Consider the following 20018-nt stretch of genomic DNA (forward strand, 5'->3'; position numbering starts at 1 on the left):
CAATCTTACTACTATATAGTATATTTGTCCACAGTTGTGTGTTATTTATTGGCACTGATTTTGCTAGTTGTGTTCTTTTACAATTTCATTTCTGAAAATAATTCTTAAATGTGGGCTTTTTTAAAAACAGTTACAGTTTTTCTCTATCTGGAATGAGATAACATTTACAGACAGATTTCTCAAAACAAAAGACTGAGCTTCACTATAGATTTTTTCCCACCTGTTCCTTTTGAAGATTCACTTTAATTTAAAGAAATAAATATTTGGAAGAATGCCTAAGTGTATAGGATCCCAGTGTTGTGCACAGCAATCAGAAACATGGCTCCACTTTTTTGCACATAGACTATACATTTACAGCTAATGCTTTTCAAGTGAGCCTGGAACAAAATACCGTCCAACTTTGCTAATCTCTACAAATGACTGAGATCCTGTTGTGGAACTCCACAGGTGACAAAAGAATTCCCAGGTTTGCCATCATTTCTGGGCAGTTCCCAGATTGCAGTTACACAGTCATAAATTATTCTGTTGTACCCTGCAGAAGAACCCATAGAATGGTTCTCAGCTGTTTCTGACTGGCTGTTATACAGCTGCTCTGATTCTGAATAAGTGGCCCACCCAGCTCTACCCAACTAATTCTGCAGCACTGGCTAAAGTCTCCATGTAAATAGCCGGCCCAACAGCGAAAGCTCTTTTACAATGGCTATCAAAGGGAGAGGGGACAGCATGCCGTTTCATTAAGGTAAACTGGGAGAGTCCCCAGGCTGATCGGGTGGGAGTGGCAGTCGGGAAGAAAGACATCTAAACATTGCCAGTCCTCTCACCCTAGCTTCATTTTTAAAAGGAAGGTTTAAAAATGAAGCTAGCGTGAGAGAACTGGCAATCCATGTGAAAAAGAAAAAAGGCGTACAAGACAAAATGGAGATGTGAAAACTTAATCATTTCTCAACATATTTTGTTACATGGGCAGTGCCACACATTTTACCAGTGTGTCACATTGTTTGGTTAGGCTGTTGAGAGATATGCAGATGAACAAATTTTGCAAGTCAGTGAGTAAGCAAATGAAAATGTCAAGGATAACACAATAGACAAACACACAGACAACTGCAAAATGATTTTAGTGTTAGTACATGCTCTGTAGAATATTTTGTAAAGAGTACTGGCTTAACATGAGACCTCCCCCCAGCACTTCTTCTAGCTGGGGTTGCCAACGTTCTGATTGCAGAAAACCGAACACCTCTGCCCTGTCCCCCCCCACCAGGCTCACTCCATCCCCCACTCCCTGCATCGCTTGCACTCCCTGCCCCGCCTGGTGAAAATGAGCGAAGGGAGGAAGTTGGTGTGGGAGGGGGTGAGGTCTCCAGGGTGGGGCCAGAAATTAGGGGTTCGGAGTGTGGGAGGGGGCTGGGGCAGGGGAATAGAGTGTGGGAGGGGATACAGGCACTGGGCTGGGGGTGTGAGCTCTGGGGTGGGGCCAGAAATGAGCGGTTCAGAGTGCAGGGGTGAGGACTCCAGCTGTGGGTGTTGGCTCCGGGGCGGATCTGGGGCTGAGGGGTTTGGAGTGCAGGATGGGGTGCGGGCTCTGGGAGGAGCTCCTGGATGGGGCAGAGGGTTGGGGTGCAGGAGAGGGTTCGGGGTGTGGGCTCCAGGTGGTGCTTACTTCAGGCGGCTCCCGGAAGTGGCCGGCATTTCCCACTGGCTCCTAGGTGGGGGGGCGGCCTGGCAGCTCTGCATGCTGCCCCCTTCCACAGGCACCACCCCCGTCCACAGGCACTGCCCCCACAGCTCTCATTGGCTGTGATTCCTGGCCAATGGGAGCTGCAGAGCCAGCGCTTGGGACAGGGGCAGCGCCCCCATGGCCACGCCTCCGCCTGGAAGCCGGAGGGAAATGCTAGCTGCTTCCAGGAGCCATGTGGAGCCAGGGCAGGCAGGGAGCCTGCCTTAGCCCCACTATGTCGCCGACCAGACTTTTAATGGCCTGGTCAGCTGCCAGGATCCCTTTTCGAGCGGGCGTTCCAGTCGAAAACTGGACACCTGGCAACCCTACTTACTTCTAGCTCTTTACTGAGCTACTACTGTTTGTTTATTAGCAGGTGATTAAAACACAAATTAAGGTTCTATTGCAGCGAAACAGAAGAGAACTCAGAAACAAGTTCCTCTATAAGGAAAGGAGTACTTATGGCACCTTAGAGACTAAAATTTATTTGAGCATAAGCTTTCGAGAGCTACAACTCACTTCACCGGATGCATGTAGTGGAAAATACAGTGGGGAGATTTTATATACACAGAGAACATGAAACAATGGGTGTTACCATACACACTGTAACGAGAGTGATCAGGTAAAGTGAGCTATTACAGCAGGAGGGCGGGGGGAGGGGAAAAAACCATACCTATCACTACAAAAGGTCCCCCACCCCCACTAGTAATAGCTCACCTTACCTGATCTCTCTCATTACAGTGTATATGGTAACACCCATTGTTTCATGTTCTCTGTGTATATAAAATCTCCCCACTGTATTTTCTACTGCATGCATCCGATGAAGTGAGCTGTAACTCACGAAAGCTTATGCTCAAATAAATTTGTTAGTCTCTAAGATGCCACAAGTACTCCTTTTCTTTTTGCGGATACAGACTAACACAGCTGCTACTCTGAAAAAAGTTCCTCTGTAGTACTTCCACAGTATTTTCTCAACCATCGTACATCTCACTGACTTCAATAGGGCCAAGATTTCACTTTGTAAAGTATTACCCTAATCGTGGCCCCTTTCACCTGCACAGGCCCCATTGAAAACAGTAAGGCTCTGTCCAATGCATAGATCTGCCCCTGTGAAGCACATTGTAGGACTTGGGCCAAAGTGCCTTCCCTCCCTACAAAGCACTAGTCTCTTTCCTTTGTGGTTACAAGAGGATGAGCGTTATATGGACTAGTCAATCTGCTGGATTGTGCTTTCTGTAGGTTAGATTCGCATTTTTTAAAATACCAAAAATGAGCTACTGAAACTTATTAAACCATACTGGCAACAGAAATATGAACATCGGACTGTGGGAATGATGAACAGTCATTTAGAAGAGAGATATGGGAAATGCTTTAAATATATTATCATTTTGACAATAATAAAAGGCTACTACAGTTTAAATATAATAATAATCAGCCACTCAGGGTAACAAAATATCCAGTATTTGTTACTGTGCTTTCCCTTCTGCCAATTTCTGAACATTTCCCCTACACACACTTGTGCCATTTCTTGTGGTGTCATTTTTCAGACTGATATTTATTCTCAGTATTTAGATTTATTGCATATCCCATCCACGATACATGAACATGCTTCATTGCTGAACACAAGCTATTCCTTATTTATTTTAAAGCAGTGTGAAGTTTAGCAACTTCATTTAATTCCTCCTTGTACCAGATTTTTAAAAAAATATTAACAAATTTTTAAAAGATGTGATTTGGTGTAAGAGGCCTCTGCTGATAGTCTTGGGTACCTACAGGTTCTCCAGGTCATTTCCAGCCATTCTTCCTAAACTGAACATTTTATTTTTAGAGGCACTTTTGAAGTTAACCACACACACACACACCATTTTTCAAAACATAAGTCTTTGTGAGTCGAGTCCTCTCTCTAGCTTCTCAAAGACCCTGATCCTGCAAACATGCACATGCTTAAAATTCACGCATGTGAGGAGTCCTGCTGGTTTCAAAGTTAAAGATATGTTTAAGCACTGACAGAATCAAAGCCCCAAATCTCTGCCACATTCCACTGTGTACATAATTCCCTGGTTTGTAGGGCTGCTCACGAGCATTAGGCTGCTAGCAATTATTTTAAGATAGTGGATTTTGAAAACACGAGCTAATTATATTGAAACAAAATGCCCTGGGTAAGCCACATTCTACGTCTATTAATGGAAGTGGTATTTCTTTAAAATTATGATGTTCTAATCCGAGCTTGTTCCTGCTCTTCAGCGCAAAAGGCCAGCCTCATGTCTTAGAAAAGTTACTCTGTACGACCTAGCAATTTAGAGACTAACCAATTTATTTGAGCATAAGCTTTCGTGAGCTACAGCTCACTGTAGCTCACAAAAGCTTATGCTCAAATAAATTGGTTAGTCTCTAGGGTGCCACAAGAACTCCTTTTCTGTTTGCAAATACAGACTAACACGGCTGTTACTCTGAAATCTGTATGACCTGCATGCACAAGGACACTAGCCAAGTTTTCCCAACATGATCAGCAATGCATGTCTGCATGTTGTAGGCCAGTTACTGTCCCTTAATAACCAGGGTGCTCAAGGAATAGAATTTTAATCTCAGAAGCAGTTCTCAAAATCTTGCATTGATTTATTTAATTAACTGAGGTCTGTAGTGTACGTAGAAAACATATAGAAAAACTTTCTTTGAACTCACAGAACACAAGATTATATATTATATATAAATAATATAAAAATAAAAGAGTTAAAAACAAAAACACAAATGCCCCATGAAAGTTATGAAAAAACTTAAAATCCCCCCCCAATCTTGTTAAATACAATTAAAATTTCTACTTAGTCTCCTTTAGGGAGAATTTAGGAACTGAAGCACTGGCATTCTGCTCACTACACTACAGCATTTACAAGAAAACTGATTACAAGCAGAATGCCACTGGGACCAGCTTTTAGATACTACTGTAGGGGATAGGTCTCAATACAGATGCAAAAATTATATTAACAATATTATTTTTAATATTAGGTCATTAAACTTGCGAGTGCCTTTACTGAAGCTTATGGTATATTTATCATTACTTTCATATGTATGGTAGTTGGAGAAAAGTTCCTCACATGCATGCATTTTTGTTTAATTATATGAAATATTGAAGCTGACCAAAGCAATTTTAAGAGGCTTCTACCTTATCTCCCAAGGACAAGCAAATATCAGGGAAGGTGAACATGGCTTTAGAGTCAAAATATTTATTATCTCCAAGTATGTTTATACAGACTCTGGAAGCCAGCTTTATAACTTCGATTTTGCTTTAACATTGTGTATTATTTTCCTTTATATGATGCTTTACAGGACACATACAAAGTTAGTTTTTGTGTTTTATGTATAAACAAACCGGCCCGCCAGGGGCTTCCCCTGCATAAGAGGCGGAACAAGTTTGGGAACCACTGGTCTAAGTAAATCTACACAAAGAAGTCTAGAAATATCCTAGCTGAAATGAAATTTATAATTAACCTAAAAAACTTCATGCAGAAGAGCCTGTTGGAAAGGTGCCTAGTTGGAAGTGTTTTCAATCTTTTGTTTGTTTCTTAAACATTGAAATAGCAAAAACCTTTGTGAAATGCATACTTGCAAATATGTTCGCGAAATGCAAAGCTCCTAATATGATTGCTGTGTAAACAGTAAAATGATTTATGTACAAATATGGCAAGATAATTTGATTCTAAACAGGTTATTCATATAAGAATATTAATAGGGAAATTAGTATCTGGTAATGCGGAATCAATCCCTCACCTAAATCATGAGGACAAACACAACCTCTCCAAAGACTGGTTAAAGATAGGGCTAGGGCAGGTCTTTTATGAGAATTTAAACTTCAAGAATTTAAATTAAAAAAAAAAAAAAAGATTATTTTAAGAGCTGACTTGTATAGAAAGAACAGAAGTTTTTCGACTCATTTGAAACAGAATTTCAACTCCTATTAAACCCTGAAGGAACTGAATAGATCTCAGAGAATGCACTTAATAAATAAATAAATAAATGGATAGAAAGAATTAATACTAACGTTAAATGTTATCTGAGGTTTTCCCACCACAAGAACAAAAGGTAATTAAAGAAATATTGCATATTCATTAGGAAGACTGCATATTCAGGAGCTGAAGGTATCACCTCAGCCATCCCCAAAGCCATGAAGCCAATGAAAGAGCAACAGCAACTAGCTTTGAATCTAAACAAGCCTGAAAGGTGCATTTGCCTAATTCCATGGAAATAAGAGAAAAAGAATATTTTATATATAACTCTGAAGCGAGCACACCTCACACATACACCCTTCACTACCCTGATTAGGCAGCAAACACTTCACAATTACTGTCCATCTCTACAAGCAATCTGCCACAGACAGATTGGGGGGGGGGGGTAGGAGGAGGGAGAAGAAATTTACCCAAGGAAAGTCACTCCAAAACTTCAACATGGATTGGTAATAGAAAGTTAACTAATAAGACACTGCACAGGAATTAGATTTAAACTCATATCATGATTTTACCGGGATACTGAAATGCTACTGTAACTTAAAATACTAACAGTTCCTCCTGTTAATCATCAAGTGATTAGACCATTCAGTTCCTGTCTCCAGGAATACATCTTCTTAAAGAGAAATAGTGGAATTTAAATATTCTTCATCTTTGTAATTGACCCTTCTCAAGACAAAAATCTTTAAATGGCTACTTCTAAATAACTAATTTAAATATTTACTTTGCCCAATTATGAACAGTCTGATTATTTACTAACAAGCAACAAGATCCTCTTGCCCTTAAACAAATTGTTTTGCCCATACATACATCTAATAAGATACTAAAATTGAATTCACAATAGTATTTGGAAACAGTAACTTTGGTCTTAACTTGCCAAACGAAGAACACCAAGGAGGCAGTCCATTCTCAGAGTGTAATGTCTGTTAGCTTTCCACAGAAACATATATAGAAGAGATTGTAATGGAAATAGCCATCTTATCATTTGTATTCTGTCATCTGTGTTGTTTTGTTTAATAAATTTTTTTCTTTAATAAAATAGCATTGGTTAATAATTGTGATTATTTTGCTTGGTTTTGATGATAGCATCTCCCCTAACATATGTAAAAGAACTACTGTGACTTAGGCCATGTCTACACTACGAAAGTACTCCGATTTTACATAAGTCTATTTTTGGGAACAGACTGTACAAAGTCGAGTGCATGCGTCCACATTAAGCACATTAATTCGGCGGTGTGTGTCCACAGTACCGTGGCAAGTGTCGACATTCCGAGCGGTGCACTGTGTCCCGCAGTCCCCGCTGCCCATTGGAATTCTGGGCTGAGCTCTCAATGCCTGATGGGGCCAAACATTTGTTGCGGGTGGTTATGGGTAAATGTCAACAGCAACAGCAGACAATCATTTTGCGCCCCTTTCCCTGGATTGCTCGAGCAGACGCCATAGCACGGCAAGCATGGAGCCCGTTCAGCTCACTGTAGCAATTATGACCATTGTAAACACCTCCCGCACTATCATGCAGAACCAGCACCTGAAAAACCAGGCGAGGAGGTGACAGCAGCGCAGTGATGAGGACATGAACTTAGATTTCTCTAAAACCGTGGTCCCTGGCAATTTGGAGATCGTGTAGTTATTGGGGCAGGCTCATGCTGTGGAAGAGTGGTGGTAGAGCGTGCATTTGGACGTTTAAAGGGTCACTGGCGCAGTTTACTGACACGATCAGACCTCAGCAAAACCAATATTCCCATTGTTATTGCTGCTTGCTGAGTGCTCCACAATCTCTGTGAGAGTAAGGGGGAAGACGTTTATGGTGGGGTGGGAGGTTGAGGCAAATCGCCTGGCTGCTGAATACACGCAGCCAGACACCAGGGCGGTTAGAAGAGCACAGCAGGAAGGGCTGTGCAGAGAAGTGTTGAAAACCAGTTTCATGACTGGCCAGGGTACTGTGTGATACTTCTGTTTGTTTCTCCTTGATGAAAACCTGCCCCCTTGGTTGCCTCTAAATTCCCTGTAAGCCACCCGCCCTCCCCGCTTTGATCACAGCTTGCTTGCAAAGGAAATAAAGTCACTATCATTTAAAAAACATGTATTCTTTATTAATTGATTACAAAAATAGGGAGATAACTCACAAGGTAGCCCAGGTGGGGTTTGGGAGGAGGGTCAGAGGGAAGGAGAAGGCCACTTTAACACTTATTGAATGCCAGCCTTCTGTTGCTTGGGCTGTCCACAGGGGTGGAGTGGTTGGGTACCCGGAGCCTCCCCCCACGCGTTCTTGAGCATCTGGGTGAGGAGGCTATGGAACTTGGGGAGGAGGGAGGGCGGTTAAACAGGGGCTGCAGTGGTAGTCTGTGATCCTGCTGCCATTAATGAACCTCCACCAGATGCCAGAGCATGTCCGTTTGATCCTGCAGTACCCTCAGCGTTGCCTCATGCCTCCTCTGATCTTCCTGCCGCCGCCACCTCTCCTCACGTTCATCAGCCACTTTCCTGTACTCTGCATTGTGTCCCTCCACAGATTCTGCTGAGCTGTCGGTGCTGGATAACTGCATGAGCTCAGAGAGCATTTCATCGCACGTGCGTTTCTTTTCGCCACCTTATCTGACCAGCGCATCCGTTTGATTCTTTGGTTTTCTGGTACGCTTGTCTGAGCTTCTTAAGTTTCACGCAGCACTGTGTTGCGTCCCTGCTGTAGCCTCTGTCCCTCATGGCCTCAGAGATTTTTTGAAATGTTTTGGCCTTTCATCTTTTGGAACGTAGTTCTGATAGCACGGATTCGACTCCCCATACAGCGATCAGATCCAGTACCTCCCATTCGGTCCATGCTGGAGCTCTTTTGCGATTCTGGGACTGCATGGTCACCTGTGCTGATGAGCTTGCCTGGCCAAACGGGAAATGAGATTGAAAAGTTCCTGGGGCTTTTTCTGTGTACTTGGTAAGTACATCCGAGTGCAGAGTGCTGTCCAGAAGGGTCACAGTGGTGCACTGTGGGATAGCTCCCGGAGGCCAATACCTTCAAATTGCATCCACACGAACCTGGTCACGAGTTCTGGTCTTTTGCTGCTTGCTGTCTGTGTGACAAGAACCAGAGAAGTGGGAGGGTTGAGGGAAAGCCCTCTAACATGGTAGACAACAATGAATTAGATAACTCAGTGATAATAAAAAATAAAATAATCTAACAACATAAAAGCCTGAGCCCTTGCTACACTCTCTGCCTGTTTTTTTGAGGTGTAATCATAAATGCCATTGTAGCTTTGGCAGCCACTTTTTGAGCCTACACAACTTACCTATTTTAAGCCCATGGGACTGTTCAAGAGACTAAAGCAGGGATCGGCAACCTTTGGCCCACAGCCGCCAGGGTAAGCCACCTGGCAGGCCAGGCTCATTTGTTTACCTGCTGAGTCCAGAGGTTCGGCCAATCGCAGCTCCCACTGGCCACGATTTGCCGCTCCAGGCCAATGGGGACAGCGGGAACCAGCGCGGGCCAAGGGATGTGCTGGCCCGCACTCCAACCCCCTCCTGCACCCTGAACCCCTCATTTCTAGTCCCACCCCCAAGTCCACACACGCAGCCGGAGCCCTCACCCTCTCCCACACCCCAAGCTCCTGCCCCAGCCCGGTGAATGTGAGTGAGAGTGGGGGAAGAGTGAGAAACGGAGGGAGGGGGGAAAATGGAGTGAGTGGGAAGCATGGCCTTGGAGAAGGGCCAGGGGTGTTCAGTTTTGTGTGATTAGAAAGTTGGAACACTATCTCACAATTTCATTGCAAGCCTTGTGATATTTGATGTTTGCTTAAAGCTCCAGCTCCCAGATCAATGCCGTTTGATTTTCAGCTTTCATTTAAATAAAAAACAAACAAGATTTCTAGCCCTCAGGCTTGTGGAGAAAAATTTTGTACATGTGACTTGAGTAACAGCTCAAACACACACACACACACACGCTCTCTAACATTTTAAAACCAATATCTGCTTTGAATGTTTGGCTTGGGCAATACTGCGACCTACTCAGCCCAATTCTAGATCCCTTGCTCCCTAGTAACCTCTCCAGAAATCAGTGGGAGCTTTGTGTAAGGGATGCAGTACCAATCCCACTTTGTGCTGATCTGTAATTATTTACAATGTCCAAACTTACATGTATGTTCTGTTACCAGTTTGGTAACTTATAAGAAACTAAAATTACTTAGGATAAAAAAGTGTCCTTTTTTTGTTAAAAAAAAAAAAAAAGGAAGTCTGATAGTCCATATCATAATGAACAAAAGTGATGTCAAGTAGTTTAGCCCCAAATATGGGTTCATTTGTGTATTATTAAAAAGGGAAGGTTACTAAATATGATTGTAATATGATTATCTTTTTAGTTTAAACAAATCAGTATCAACTTCATTGTTTTATGTGATTTAAACTTTTTTGAACACATACAAGCCATACATAACAGCAGTTTGTGCTAACGCATGAAAGAGAGACACAGCTGGTTATGTTCTGTTTTACTAGCAGTTTAATTGCAGTAGTCACAAACTGAATTAAGTACAGACTTAGAAGGAAAGTAATAATTTTTAAAAGTCTAATTTATTCTTCATAATTTATTAGAAAACATAGGTAAGGAGAAATAATTCTCAAGTGTAATCATCTTGACAGTACCCCTTTAAAACAGAGCCTTTTAATTATGACACATTAATTGTATTTGATGCACTATAATTTTTTTCAGTTAATAGGAAATTTTTCATCCAACCTTTTAAAGTTACCTTTTGTGGAAATCCCCTCTCTCCCATGCACAATTTCTTCATAATGTAAGTGGGGCGTTTGTGTACTGTATGAACATGGAACCTTCCTAGATCTTCTTGTTAAACTGGAAACCAAAAATCTGCATCTCAGGAGGAAAGCTACAGAGCAGGAAGAACAGTTTGTTCCCCAATACATGGTTTATTTTTCCAGAAAATAAGACGCCAATAAGAAAAGAAGAAAAAAAAAATAAAAAGGAGGAGAAGCAGGTCAAGGCAAAAAGAAAGAAAGAGGGAAGCAATAATGGGGGAGGGGAGAGAAGGAAACCATGACAATCCAAACTGCCTTGGGCAAAGGAAGTTAGACCACTGGACTATTATGTTTTTAGTTCTCTTGAGAGGCTCTCAGAGACCATGGTCCTAGGTGTCATTGTAGAATCAAGACACAGAAAGCGAGTGAGTGAGAGAGCGAGCGAGCACGCACTCTGTCTATGCTGTTATTTTAAAGCTTCTTCCCAGTTTGGAAAGTAAAGACAGCGACATTAAGTCAAACCCACTTTTCTCCTTGAGGTAACTAAACTACTCTGCTTTATGAGAGAGACAAGGTGGGTGAGGTAATATCTTTTATTGGACCAACTTTTGTTGATGAGACAGACGAGCTTACACAGAGCTCTTCCTCAGTGACCTGAAGATATTACTTCACCTATCCGATGAAGTGAGCTGTAGCTCACGAAAGCTCATGCTCAAATAAATTGGTTAGTCTCTAAGGTGCCACAAGTACTCCTTTTCTTTTTGCGAATACAGACTAACACGGCTGTTACTCTGAAACATTCACCTACCTTGTCTCTCTAATATCCTGGGACCAAAATGGCTACACCGCCACTGCATGGTACTTTGCTTTAAAGCAGTTGTTTTTTTTCCTTCCTTCAATTCCTCAGATAGCATTACTCAAATTTGCACACAGAACAGACTATAAAAAGATAATTCCTTTTTTGATTTTAGTAGGGTATATTTCTAAAGTAAACAAAACCATCTGAAACACATGCTTCTTTACATTACAAAAGCTAAGTCGGAAAAGCAGTGAGAGGTTAGACAAAGTTGTAGAAATGCTGTGTCTGGCAGAAAAACCACTTTTCTTCTTAAGATGAATATGATGCTTACAAATTACAGGATGGAACTGCTGAATATTATCTTGTGCTCTTACAAGACCTGAACCCAAACCAAAATCCATGCAGAAAAGGGGCTGGGAGCCATTTCCCTCTCAAATTCACTCTAACTATGAATAAAGTCACACTTCACAGCAACAGAGAAAAGATAAAAAGAAATTTTGACTCCTATTAGCAAATATTGAAATATAGATGTGTTACTGTACTCAGCTTCCTGCTAGAAGAGTACCTCGGCTTGACCATGACCAGCTAACACATTTTCAAATGTGACTTTGTGACATTCCCCAGGATGCAATCTGGGCCACTGGACTGCTGTGTCCCCTTAATCCTTGGCCATTCTTATGTTAATCCTACAGCCAGAGAGGTCTTTTACACTGCTTTGGTGGTGAACAGCAACTTCTACAGGCTCTGTTCACTCATAGCCACCAGCATGTAAAAATCACTCTGATGGATACATGAATGCTATGCCCAGCCACCCACAAATTATATACAGGGTGACACCCACATAACTCCAGTCCCCAGCCTTGCCCCTCAGAAATGTGTGTCTTGCACTCTTCAGTAGAGTTCTGGCCAGCACAAGCTCATTAATAGTTCATCATTCCATCAAAGGAAATGATTATGCACCAGCCTTTGTTAACCTGAGTAGAGATTCCCCAAACACACACACTGGTTTTGATAAAACAATAGAACAAGTTTATTAACTACAGAAAGATAGATTTTAAGTGATTATAAGTGATAAGGCATAAAAGTCAGAATTGGTTACAAAATAAATAAAAGATAGAACTGTAATCTAATTCTTAAACTTTACCAAAGTAAGTAAGATTTGAAGCAAACAGCTCTCTCACCCACCAGATGTTGCAGGCAATTCACAGTCATCAGTTCACAGGCTGGATTTCCTTTCAGCCTGGGACCTCCCTCCCCCTGATTCAGTGCCCTTAGATATTCGTTGATGTCATAAGCAGACAGAAAAGTTGTGGCAAGGAGAGGAGAGGTGAGGTGGACAGGGCCCTTCTCCTCTCTCCACCTCTCTTATACCCCAACTCTTTGTACTGGAAAAATCCTTGCTGGATCGCAGGGGTAGACACTTCCACTGCATATGTGCTCTGCAAACCATCCTTCAGAGGAATTGTAAATACTCTGTTTATACCTTCCCTCCTGCTGGTGAATGCCCAATTAAGCAGTTAATAGTTTCTCGGCACCTGTGCTCAGTCTTTTGTGTTGTCCCTGAGGGGCAATTCTCCGCACTTCCCAAAACCATAGCACATTTTAGTAATATTATGCAGTAAAATCTCATAGTTTCACATGCAGTGTTGTTACACACATCATAACAGGACAATGATGTTCAGCAGATCATGAGTGTTCAAACAATACCTCACAAGGCATACTTTGTAGAAAATATATCAGAACCGTATAAAAGTGGTGAACATGGGGTATGGGGTGTCACAGACTTGCTTTATCCATAGCAGGTCCAAAGTCTTGTTTAAAATCATGTTAATTTTAATGTATTGGCTAACATGTCTAGACAAGCCCACAGAGTAGAAGATGCTTTCCAGAAAAATACTTCCTATGTGTTGATGCAACATATAGTACTTTTTAATCTACCTTGGCACACAACTTGTCAGGTCCATGACTATTTAAGGTTTTATGTCAAAGGTAGTATAGCAGGTTTACATAGCATCACCTGTCCCCAGCGGCCATGCTCCTGTGGGTGTATGGTTTTTAAAAAAAACATTCCTTACTCTGCTGATTCCATCCTAGGTTTTCCTTCCAGTTTTCACCCACTCATTCAAAGCCTAGTTCTATCCCTTATTTCCCTTCCCTACCACCACTGCCCACTGATTTAGCCTGTAATAATCTGCTATACTACCCTAGTTCAACTGGCGTTTACCCAATTGGCCTCCCTTTTTCTGTCCTATCCTATCACCACAAGTCTTCAGCCCCTCTTGTCACTCCTCACTGGCAGCAATTACTCTCCCGTCACCACACCCGGAACTGAATCCAGAACTGTCAGAATTTATAACCTTTGAAACATCAAGCCACAAATTTTAAGTGCGCAACACATAGTTAAGGTATTTAATACATATTCCTCGGTTTTTTTGTAGTTGGACAGTGATAGAGGGACTGTCTCCAGTTAATCTTATGGAAATTGGAATTCATGGTTTGCAATGAAGACAGTTTGTTCCAATAACCACTTTATCCTTAATACAACTTTCTAAATGCCAGTTATAGGTCAGATTTGTAATGGCAGTTTATTCTGCTCAGAGGGTAAGCAAAAAAGCTGCTTTCATGCTTCGCATTAATAATTAAACTGAACGAGTGCATAAAACAGATGTTTGGTCACTAGAATAAAATTCAAGTTCCGCCACGGTTTCAGTGGCAACTGATCAAAACTCAGCTGCATCATGCTGACTACTCAGAGGTACATAGTTCCTCCACCCACCCTTTTGCATTAAAGTTACAAGGAAAATATTTGTGTAGTCTCAATATAGGCACAATTTGGGAACACAATGGCATGAGAGGATAACAAGATGGGTGTAATCTGAGGAAAGTGCTACTCTGCAAATGTTAAGAACGATCAAGATAGACTCACAAAAGGAATCTGGGGAAAATGTAGGTTTTTTTTTTTTTTTAAAGTTAGGCTTCTGTCTCTTGTTTGTTTGTCAAAAACTGTAGGAAGGAGCAAAGAGACAACGCTTTAGTAAAAATACATGGAAAACAAATAAAACTAGACAATTTTTCATTCCACTTATCAAAGTGCTTATAGCTTCCATTTTGAGGCTTGCAAAAATAATACAATATTGAGTAAAGGCATTTAATCTGTTTCCAGATTATTTAAAGAAATAAAAAATTAGACTAATGCAGTCAATGCCTTCTTGCCAACTCATATTATAATCTTCAGATTTGGAATAGCAGGCAGCCATAAAGTACACCATTCATCAGAAACAGGACAACTCCATGAAATAAAAGACGTATATAATAACATTCCTCAAAACACCATGACATTTTTAGCGTTCAAATAAATCTCAAAGAACGTATGTGCACTTGAATCTATTGGTAATAGAATGAGGGTGGATTGGCAGCTAAATTGGAGTCCTAATATTTTTGGGATACTGTGCTATAAATCATCATCTTTCATAGAGGCTGAAAGAGGACGAGATATACTACCTTTTAGTTGCTGATCAGTTTATACGCTTCACTGTGAGGTACACTTGCATCAGATATATGTTTGCCATTTCAGAGTCAAGCAGAGAAGGTGCGTAAAGCACCTCACTTGTTCAGTTGAAACTTTTTTTTTTAAGTCTTGATCCTGCAAACATTTAAGCATATCCATGACTTTACTTATAAACATCAATGGGATCATGTTTCAATGTTTTACTCTGAGAAAATTCAGTTTACAGTGAGTTAAACTTTAAACCCAATTTCAGATGTAAAATGATGACCAAGTTTATTTTAAATTTTACATTAACTGTTAAGTGTATTACAAGTAAAGTAATATCACTTATGGGTAAGGACTTGGGGCATATAATTGAAATAAGGAACATCTTTCTTAATAATATTATTCCTGAAGATCTACATGAATCTCCATAATTTTGTTTTTCTTCTTATTTCAGAACCACTAAAAGTGTATAGGTCAGAGATATTCATATTCTGTTTAGGTTTCAGAGGAACAGCCGTGTTAGTCTGTATTCGCAAAAAGAAAAGGAGTACTTGTGGCACCTTAGAGACTAACCAATTTATTTGAGCATGAGCTTTCGTGAGCTACAGCTCACTTCATCAGATGTTTACCGTGGAAACTGCAGCACCTTTTTCTACATACAGTTGTGTTGTAGTTTAAGGCACACAGGATCAGATTATTGATATGATCAAGTCTGATATCTTGAATCTCACAGAAGACAGTATTGGACATTCCATAGAGTAGTGGAAAACACACTCCCCCATACCCTAAGCAGCATTCAATATCGAGGAAAAAATTCTTCTTGAACCCAGGGGCAATCAAGTGATAGATCTGATGCATCAGATCTAAGTAGCCCCCATAACATGTATTTATCATAAAACTGTCCAACTCTGTCTGAATCCATGTACCTGCTTTATGACCTACGGTAATACATTTCAATTAGTCAGAATGGCAATTAGGCCAATCCTCTTCTTCTATCAAAGCAGAAAAATTATTATACACAAGCCCAGAGAGGGCTTATTAGCTGAACTTTTCCTTTTTACTAAGTATCTATATGACTGACTAACTTTTCACTATGGTAAGAAGTCAGAATAAAAAATAAAATAAAACATTTTCACCTACATAGGGTCGCTTCATTCACTTAAATCTCATTAAAAGAGTGGGAGTACTAAACTTGAGGGGGAAAAAAAATGACACAAAGCCCCAAGGGCTTTTAGAGAATTAATCCTTCTCAGCTGACAAGTCATCCCCACCAACAATCCACCAAGGCTTCACATGACACAAATGAAAGAACAACCAAGTTTTCAACACTTTTGAAAGAATTTGTAAGGGGAGGGGGCAAGAAGGAGGAATAATTCCAACCACAGGAAGTGCATTCTTTAACTATTAGCAGTATAGAGGCTACATTTTAAATAAAATGTAAGATGTTTTAAAACTTTGCTTTACTGTAGTACTTAATTTAGTAAGAGTAGTTGAGTAATCTCTATGTGGGGGATCAGGAGCGTCTGTCAGTCAGCCTACTCCATCACACCTCAAGGCTGACTTCGCAAATAAGATAAGGTATGTTAAATACAATATTTTTGACTGACAGAGAAACTTGTTTCAAATCAAATTGACATCAAACAGTTAGAAATAAAGAGACCGGCCCTGCAGGATTTCCTTAAAATTACTGTGCCTGAGGACATTCGTTTTTCATGCAAAGTGCCAATGAATGGAAATGCTGCCTTGAAGAAAAGTTGCAAGCGGTATAACTGTACTTAGCAGGAGGGCAATACACTATCTTTTCGTTTTTCTATTTTTCGCCACCTAACAATACTGCAATTAAAAGGCAACAAGGGGGTGGGGAAGTCAATCCAGTCCTTCAACACTTGCCGTCATCGCTCACATGTGTAACAGTCACGTCTAACTCACCAACACGCTGATGACATTTAAGGTCTTCCAATGTTATCAAAAAAAGAAAAAGACGACGAAGCCAGGAGTGACTTTTCCTCCTCTCCACAAGCAATCAAAGGGACGGACCTCTCTAGTCCTCCAAACTACATGAGAAGGGTCTCTGGGGTCCACCGTCCCCTGCACCCGTGGCAGCCCAGCTGAGCCCGGTCTCATTCCCAGGGGAGCTGGAGGAAAACGTTGCTCCGGGGAGGAGGAAACTCAGGAAAACTTCTCCCCGGGGGTAGCTGGCCAGCATGGGAAGACCGGCGAAAGACGTCTAACGCCCCCCGACCTGCCCCCACCCAAGAACCTTTCCTCCTTGACGCGCCCGCGGGGCGCAGCGCCCTGCACGCTGGGGCAGGGGGGCAGCCGGCAGGCGCGGGGGTAGCAGGCGGGGGCTGCAGCCCCGTTGGAAGGCAAGTCGCTTGCCCCGGGGAGTCTCACCTTCTGCGGCGGGGTCCCGATCAGCATCTCCAGGTAGTAGCCCCGGCCGGAGTCTCCCTGCAGATTCTCCACCATGGCCAAGAAGCTGACGGCGGCCCCGGGCTCCGAGGCTAAGGCCAAGCCGTCCGCCTCGCCGAGGGGGGCCAGCTGGCGGCTGCTCCCGGAGCCGTTCCCCGGGGCGGCCGGCGGAGACACCCGCAGGGGGAAGGAGAAGCGAGGCCGGCCCAGCCCGGCAGCGCCAGCCAGGAGCAGCAGGAGGCAGGGAGCCGCGGGCAGCGTCCCCATCCCGGCGGCAGCGGGACGCTCGGCGGCTCAGGCAGGAGAGAGCAGCCGCCTGGCCGCGGGGCTGCAGCAGCCGGGGAGGGGGAGGAGGACGAGGAGGAGGGCGGCTCCGGCTTCCCCACGCCCCGGCTTCATCTCGCACCCCGGCGCCCCACCGCTGCCCCCGCCAGAGCCCGGGGGGCGCTCCGCGCTCAGCGGCGGGACCCAAGAGTTTGGGCTGGGAACAAGCGCCAAGAAACTTCCCCACGGGGCTCGGGCCAGCGGATGTGACGGGGCCGCCTGGAGCCAGCAGGAAAAAGTTTACCCAGGCCCTTAAAGGGACAAGGGGGAGGAGGGGGGCAAACACCACCCACCCCTGGCAGGGCGGGGCGGGGCTCGGCTCAGCCCAGGGAAAAGTTGCTTGTTAGCTGCTGCCCAGCCCTTCCTGCGGCTGGAGCACGCGGCGCTCGGCCGCGTTTACACGGAGAAAGAGCCGGTTCCAAAGTTCCCCTGCGAGGTTCGAGCCGGCGAGTCGCCTGGAGGGAGGCGCAGTATGGAAATCACCCGTCAGACAACATCCCTTGGGGCCAGCCGCTTCTGCCAATGAGTTTGTGTCCGAGCATGGCATTTCTCCGGTGCTTTTCATTACAGAGGACACGGCTGTCACCACCAGAGTACGGAATAACCTCACACACAGAGACACCTCTCATCACCTCCCCTTCCAGAGCTAGTTTTCTCACCTCCCCATTACACGTTTTTCCACGCTGTGGGGGTTTCAATGGGATCTCTTTTTTTCGTTACGTTTATACAAGTAAATCACTTTTATAATCGCACCCTCCAGCCTCTCTCTGAACTTTCATTAATGTATTACTCCTCCCTCCCACCGCCTCCAAGAGACAGGGAGATAGATGTATATAGTTAGGAAGTAATTAGAGGAATAACTTGTGATCAAGAAGCCAGCTCCTCAGCCCGTGTAAATCAGTATAGCGCCCCTGATGTAGCTATTTATGCACACAACACACTGGCTGAGTGAAGAGAAAAGGAGGACTCGGGGAACCTGAGAGACTAACAAATTTATTTGAGCATATGCTTTCCTGAGCTACAGCTCACTTCATCGGATGCATCTTCTAGCCCAAGATCAGAAACGAAATGATGACCATTTACTATTTATTTTATGTTAGCGCCTGAGGAACACAATCAGGGATTAGGACTCCAGTGTGTCACATATACACTCTGTGTAAACAAGTAAAATAAAAACGATATCTGCCCTGGAAAGCTCTCAGCCTAGGATTTGACAATAAAGAGGTGAGCCAACAAAATCGGGAAGACGTTCAAGGTAACAATAAAGATAAATGACTTTGCATGTTAGTAATCACCCTGATCTCAATCGCTATACATTTACATTCATTTTCCATATTAATATGGTATATCGTTTACTGACTTGAGTATGAAGTAGTTATACGGAATAAATCCTTTGGTTGTAATCACGATGAGCTTTTTAACATAATCATAACACAAATAATAACAATCAAAAGATGTGAAATCTAATGAGCTTTTCCTCTAACCTGCTGCAGCATTAGTGTTTTTTTTTTAAACCTCTCCAGTAATGATAAAGTGAGTGCGAGATAATTAAATTGAGATGAAGGTCTGAAACCCTTGAAAAATAATAGGATCCAAGTCCAATCTGCACCCTTTCTAGCTCTTCCTCCCTGTGTTAAGTAAACAGGAAAATGTCCAGACCCAAATCGCAAACCTCTAAAGAATCGCTAAACAATTTGTTGTCCTGGGCAACCACCTGTTCTGTCTTTATGTGTAAGCCAGCCACCACTTAAATGGCTTAGGAAGGAGAGCTTTGCACTGAGAGAGAGAGAAAGGATAGGCATTAACTTCCTTCATTATTATAATGAATTTCAGAAGATCTGCAAATGTTTCACAGATATTAATAAATCCCCACAACAACCCTGTAAAGCAAAAAGTATTACCCCCATTTTACAGATGGGACAGCTGAGACACCAGCGGGGTCCAGGAGCAACGTGCTGGGGAGAAATGCAGATGAGGGTGTTATCCCTGAACATTGCTTAGAGGCTCCAGCCCAGATCCTCAGTGGGAGATAGGCACCCAAATATGGGCCTCCAGCTTTTGTATCACATGATAAATTTGAGGTTCCACAACCCTCTCTGAATGCTTCTTACAGCCTCCTGACTCTTTCAGGGGGAGCATCAGTAACTCTGTCCCTCCCACCATCACACATTTTGGAGCTCTTCTCCACTATTCCCACTTGGTCCACATGCCTCTCTGCTGCTACTCAGAGCTTTCCCAAGAAGCAGCCTAGCAAAGTTGACATGAGTCTTGTCTTTTTAATGAATGTCTATACAGTTCTCAACAGCAGAGGGACACTGACCAGAGGTTTCTTAATTTCATTCTGCTGTTGCCTGGGAATGCTATATGCAGCAAGCAGAAACAATGGAAATGCCTGCTTACAGGCGCAGGTAGACACTACTGCTTAAGTTCACAGTTGGAAGGTTATTTTTGCACTCAAGGCTTAGACACTATGCTTTTAAATGCAAGCTTAAATTTTGGAGCAATTACTTAGGACCCCTGGCCATGGAAAACTTGCTACTT

At 42.8% G+C, this 20018-nt stretch overlaps 1 protein-coding gene across 2 annotated transcripts in view; it reads right to left on the bottom strand.

Moving 5' to 3' along the window:
* The window catches only part of BACE2 (beta-secretase 2), a 54978-nt gene extending 37265 nt beyond the window's left edge, over positions 1-17713 (bottom strand). The window contains exon 1 of one of the 2 annotated variants that reach the window (XM_073360344.2): positions 17136-17712. In XM_073360344.2, coding sequence (XP_073216445.1) covers positions 17136-17420 — 285 coding nt within the window. In that variant the 5' untranslated portion in view covers positions 17421-17712. Of the gene's footprint in view, positions 1-17135 lie in introns of both variants that reach the window. The other variant, XM_073360351.2, reaches the window with a different exon arrangement.
* Positions 17714-20018: the final 2305 nt, after the last annotated feature.

Source organism: Lepidochelys kempii, chromosome 1, assembly GCF_965140285.1.
Source record: "Lepidochelys kempii isolate rLepKem1 chromosome 1, rLepKem1.hap1, whole genome shotgun sequence".
NCBI lineage: Eukaryota > Metazoa > Chordata > Testudines > Cheloniidae > Lepidochelys > Lepidochelys kempii.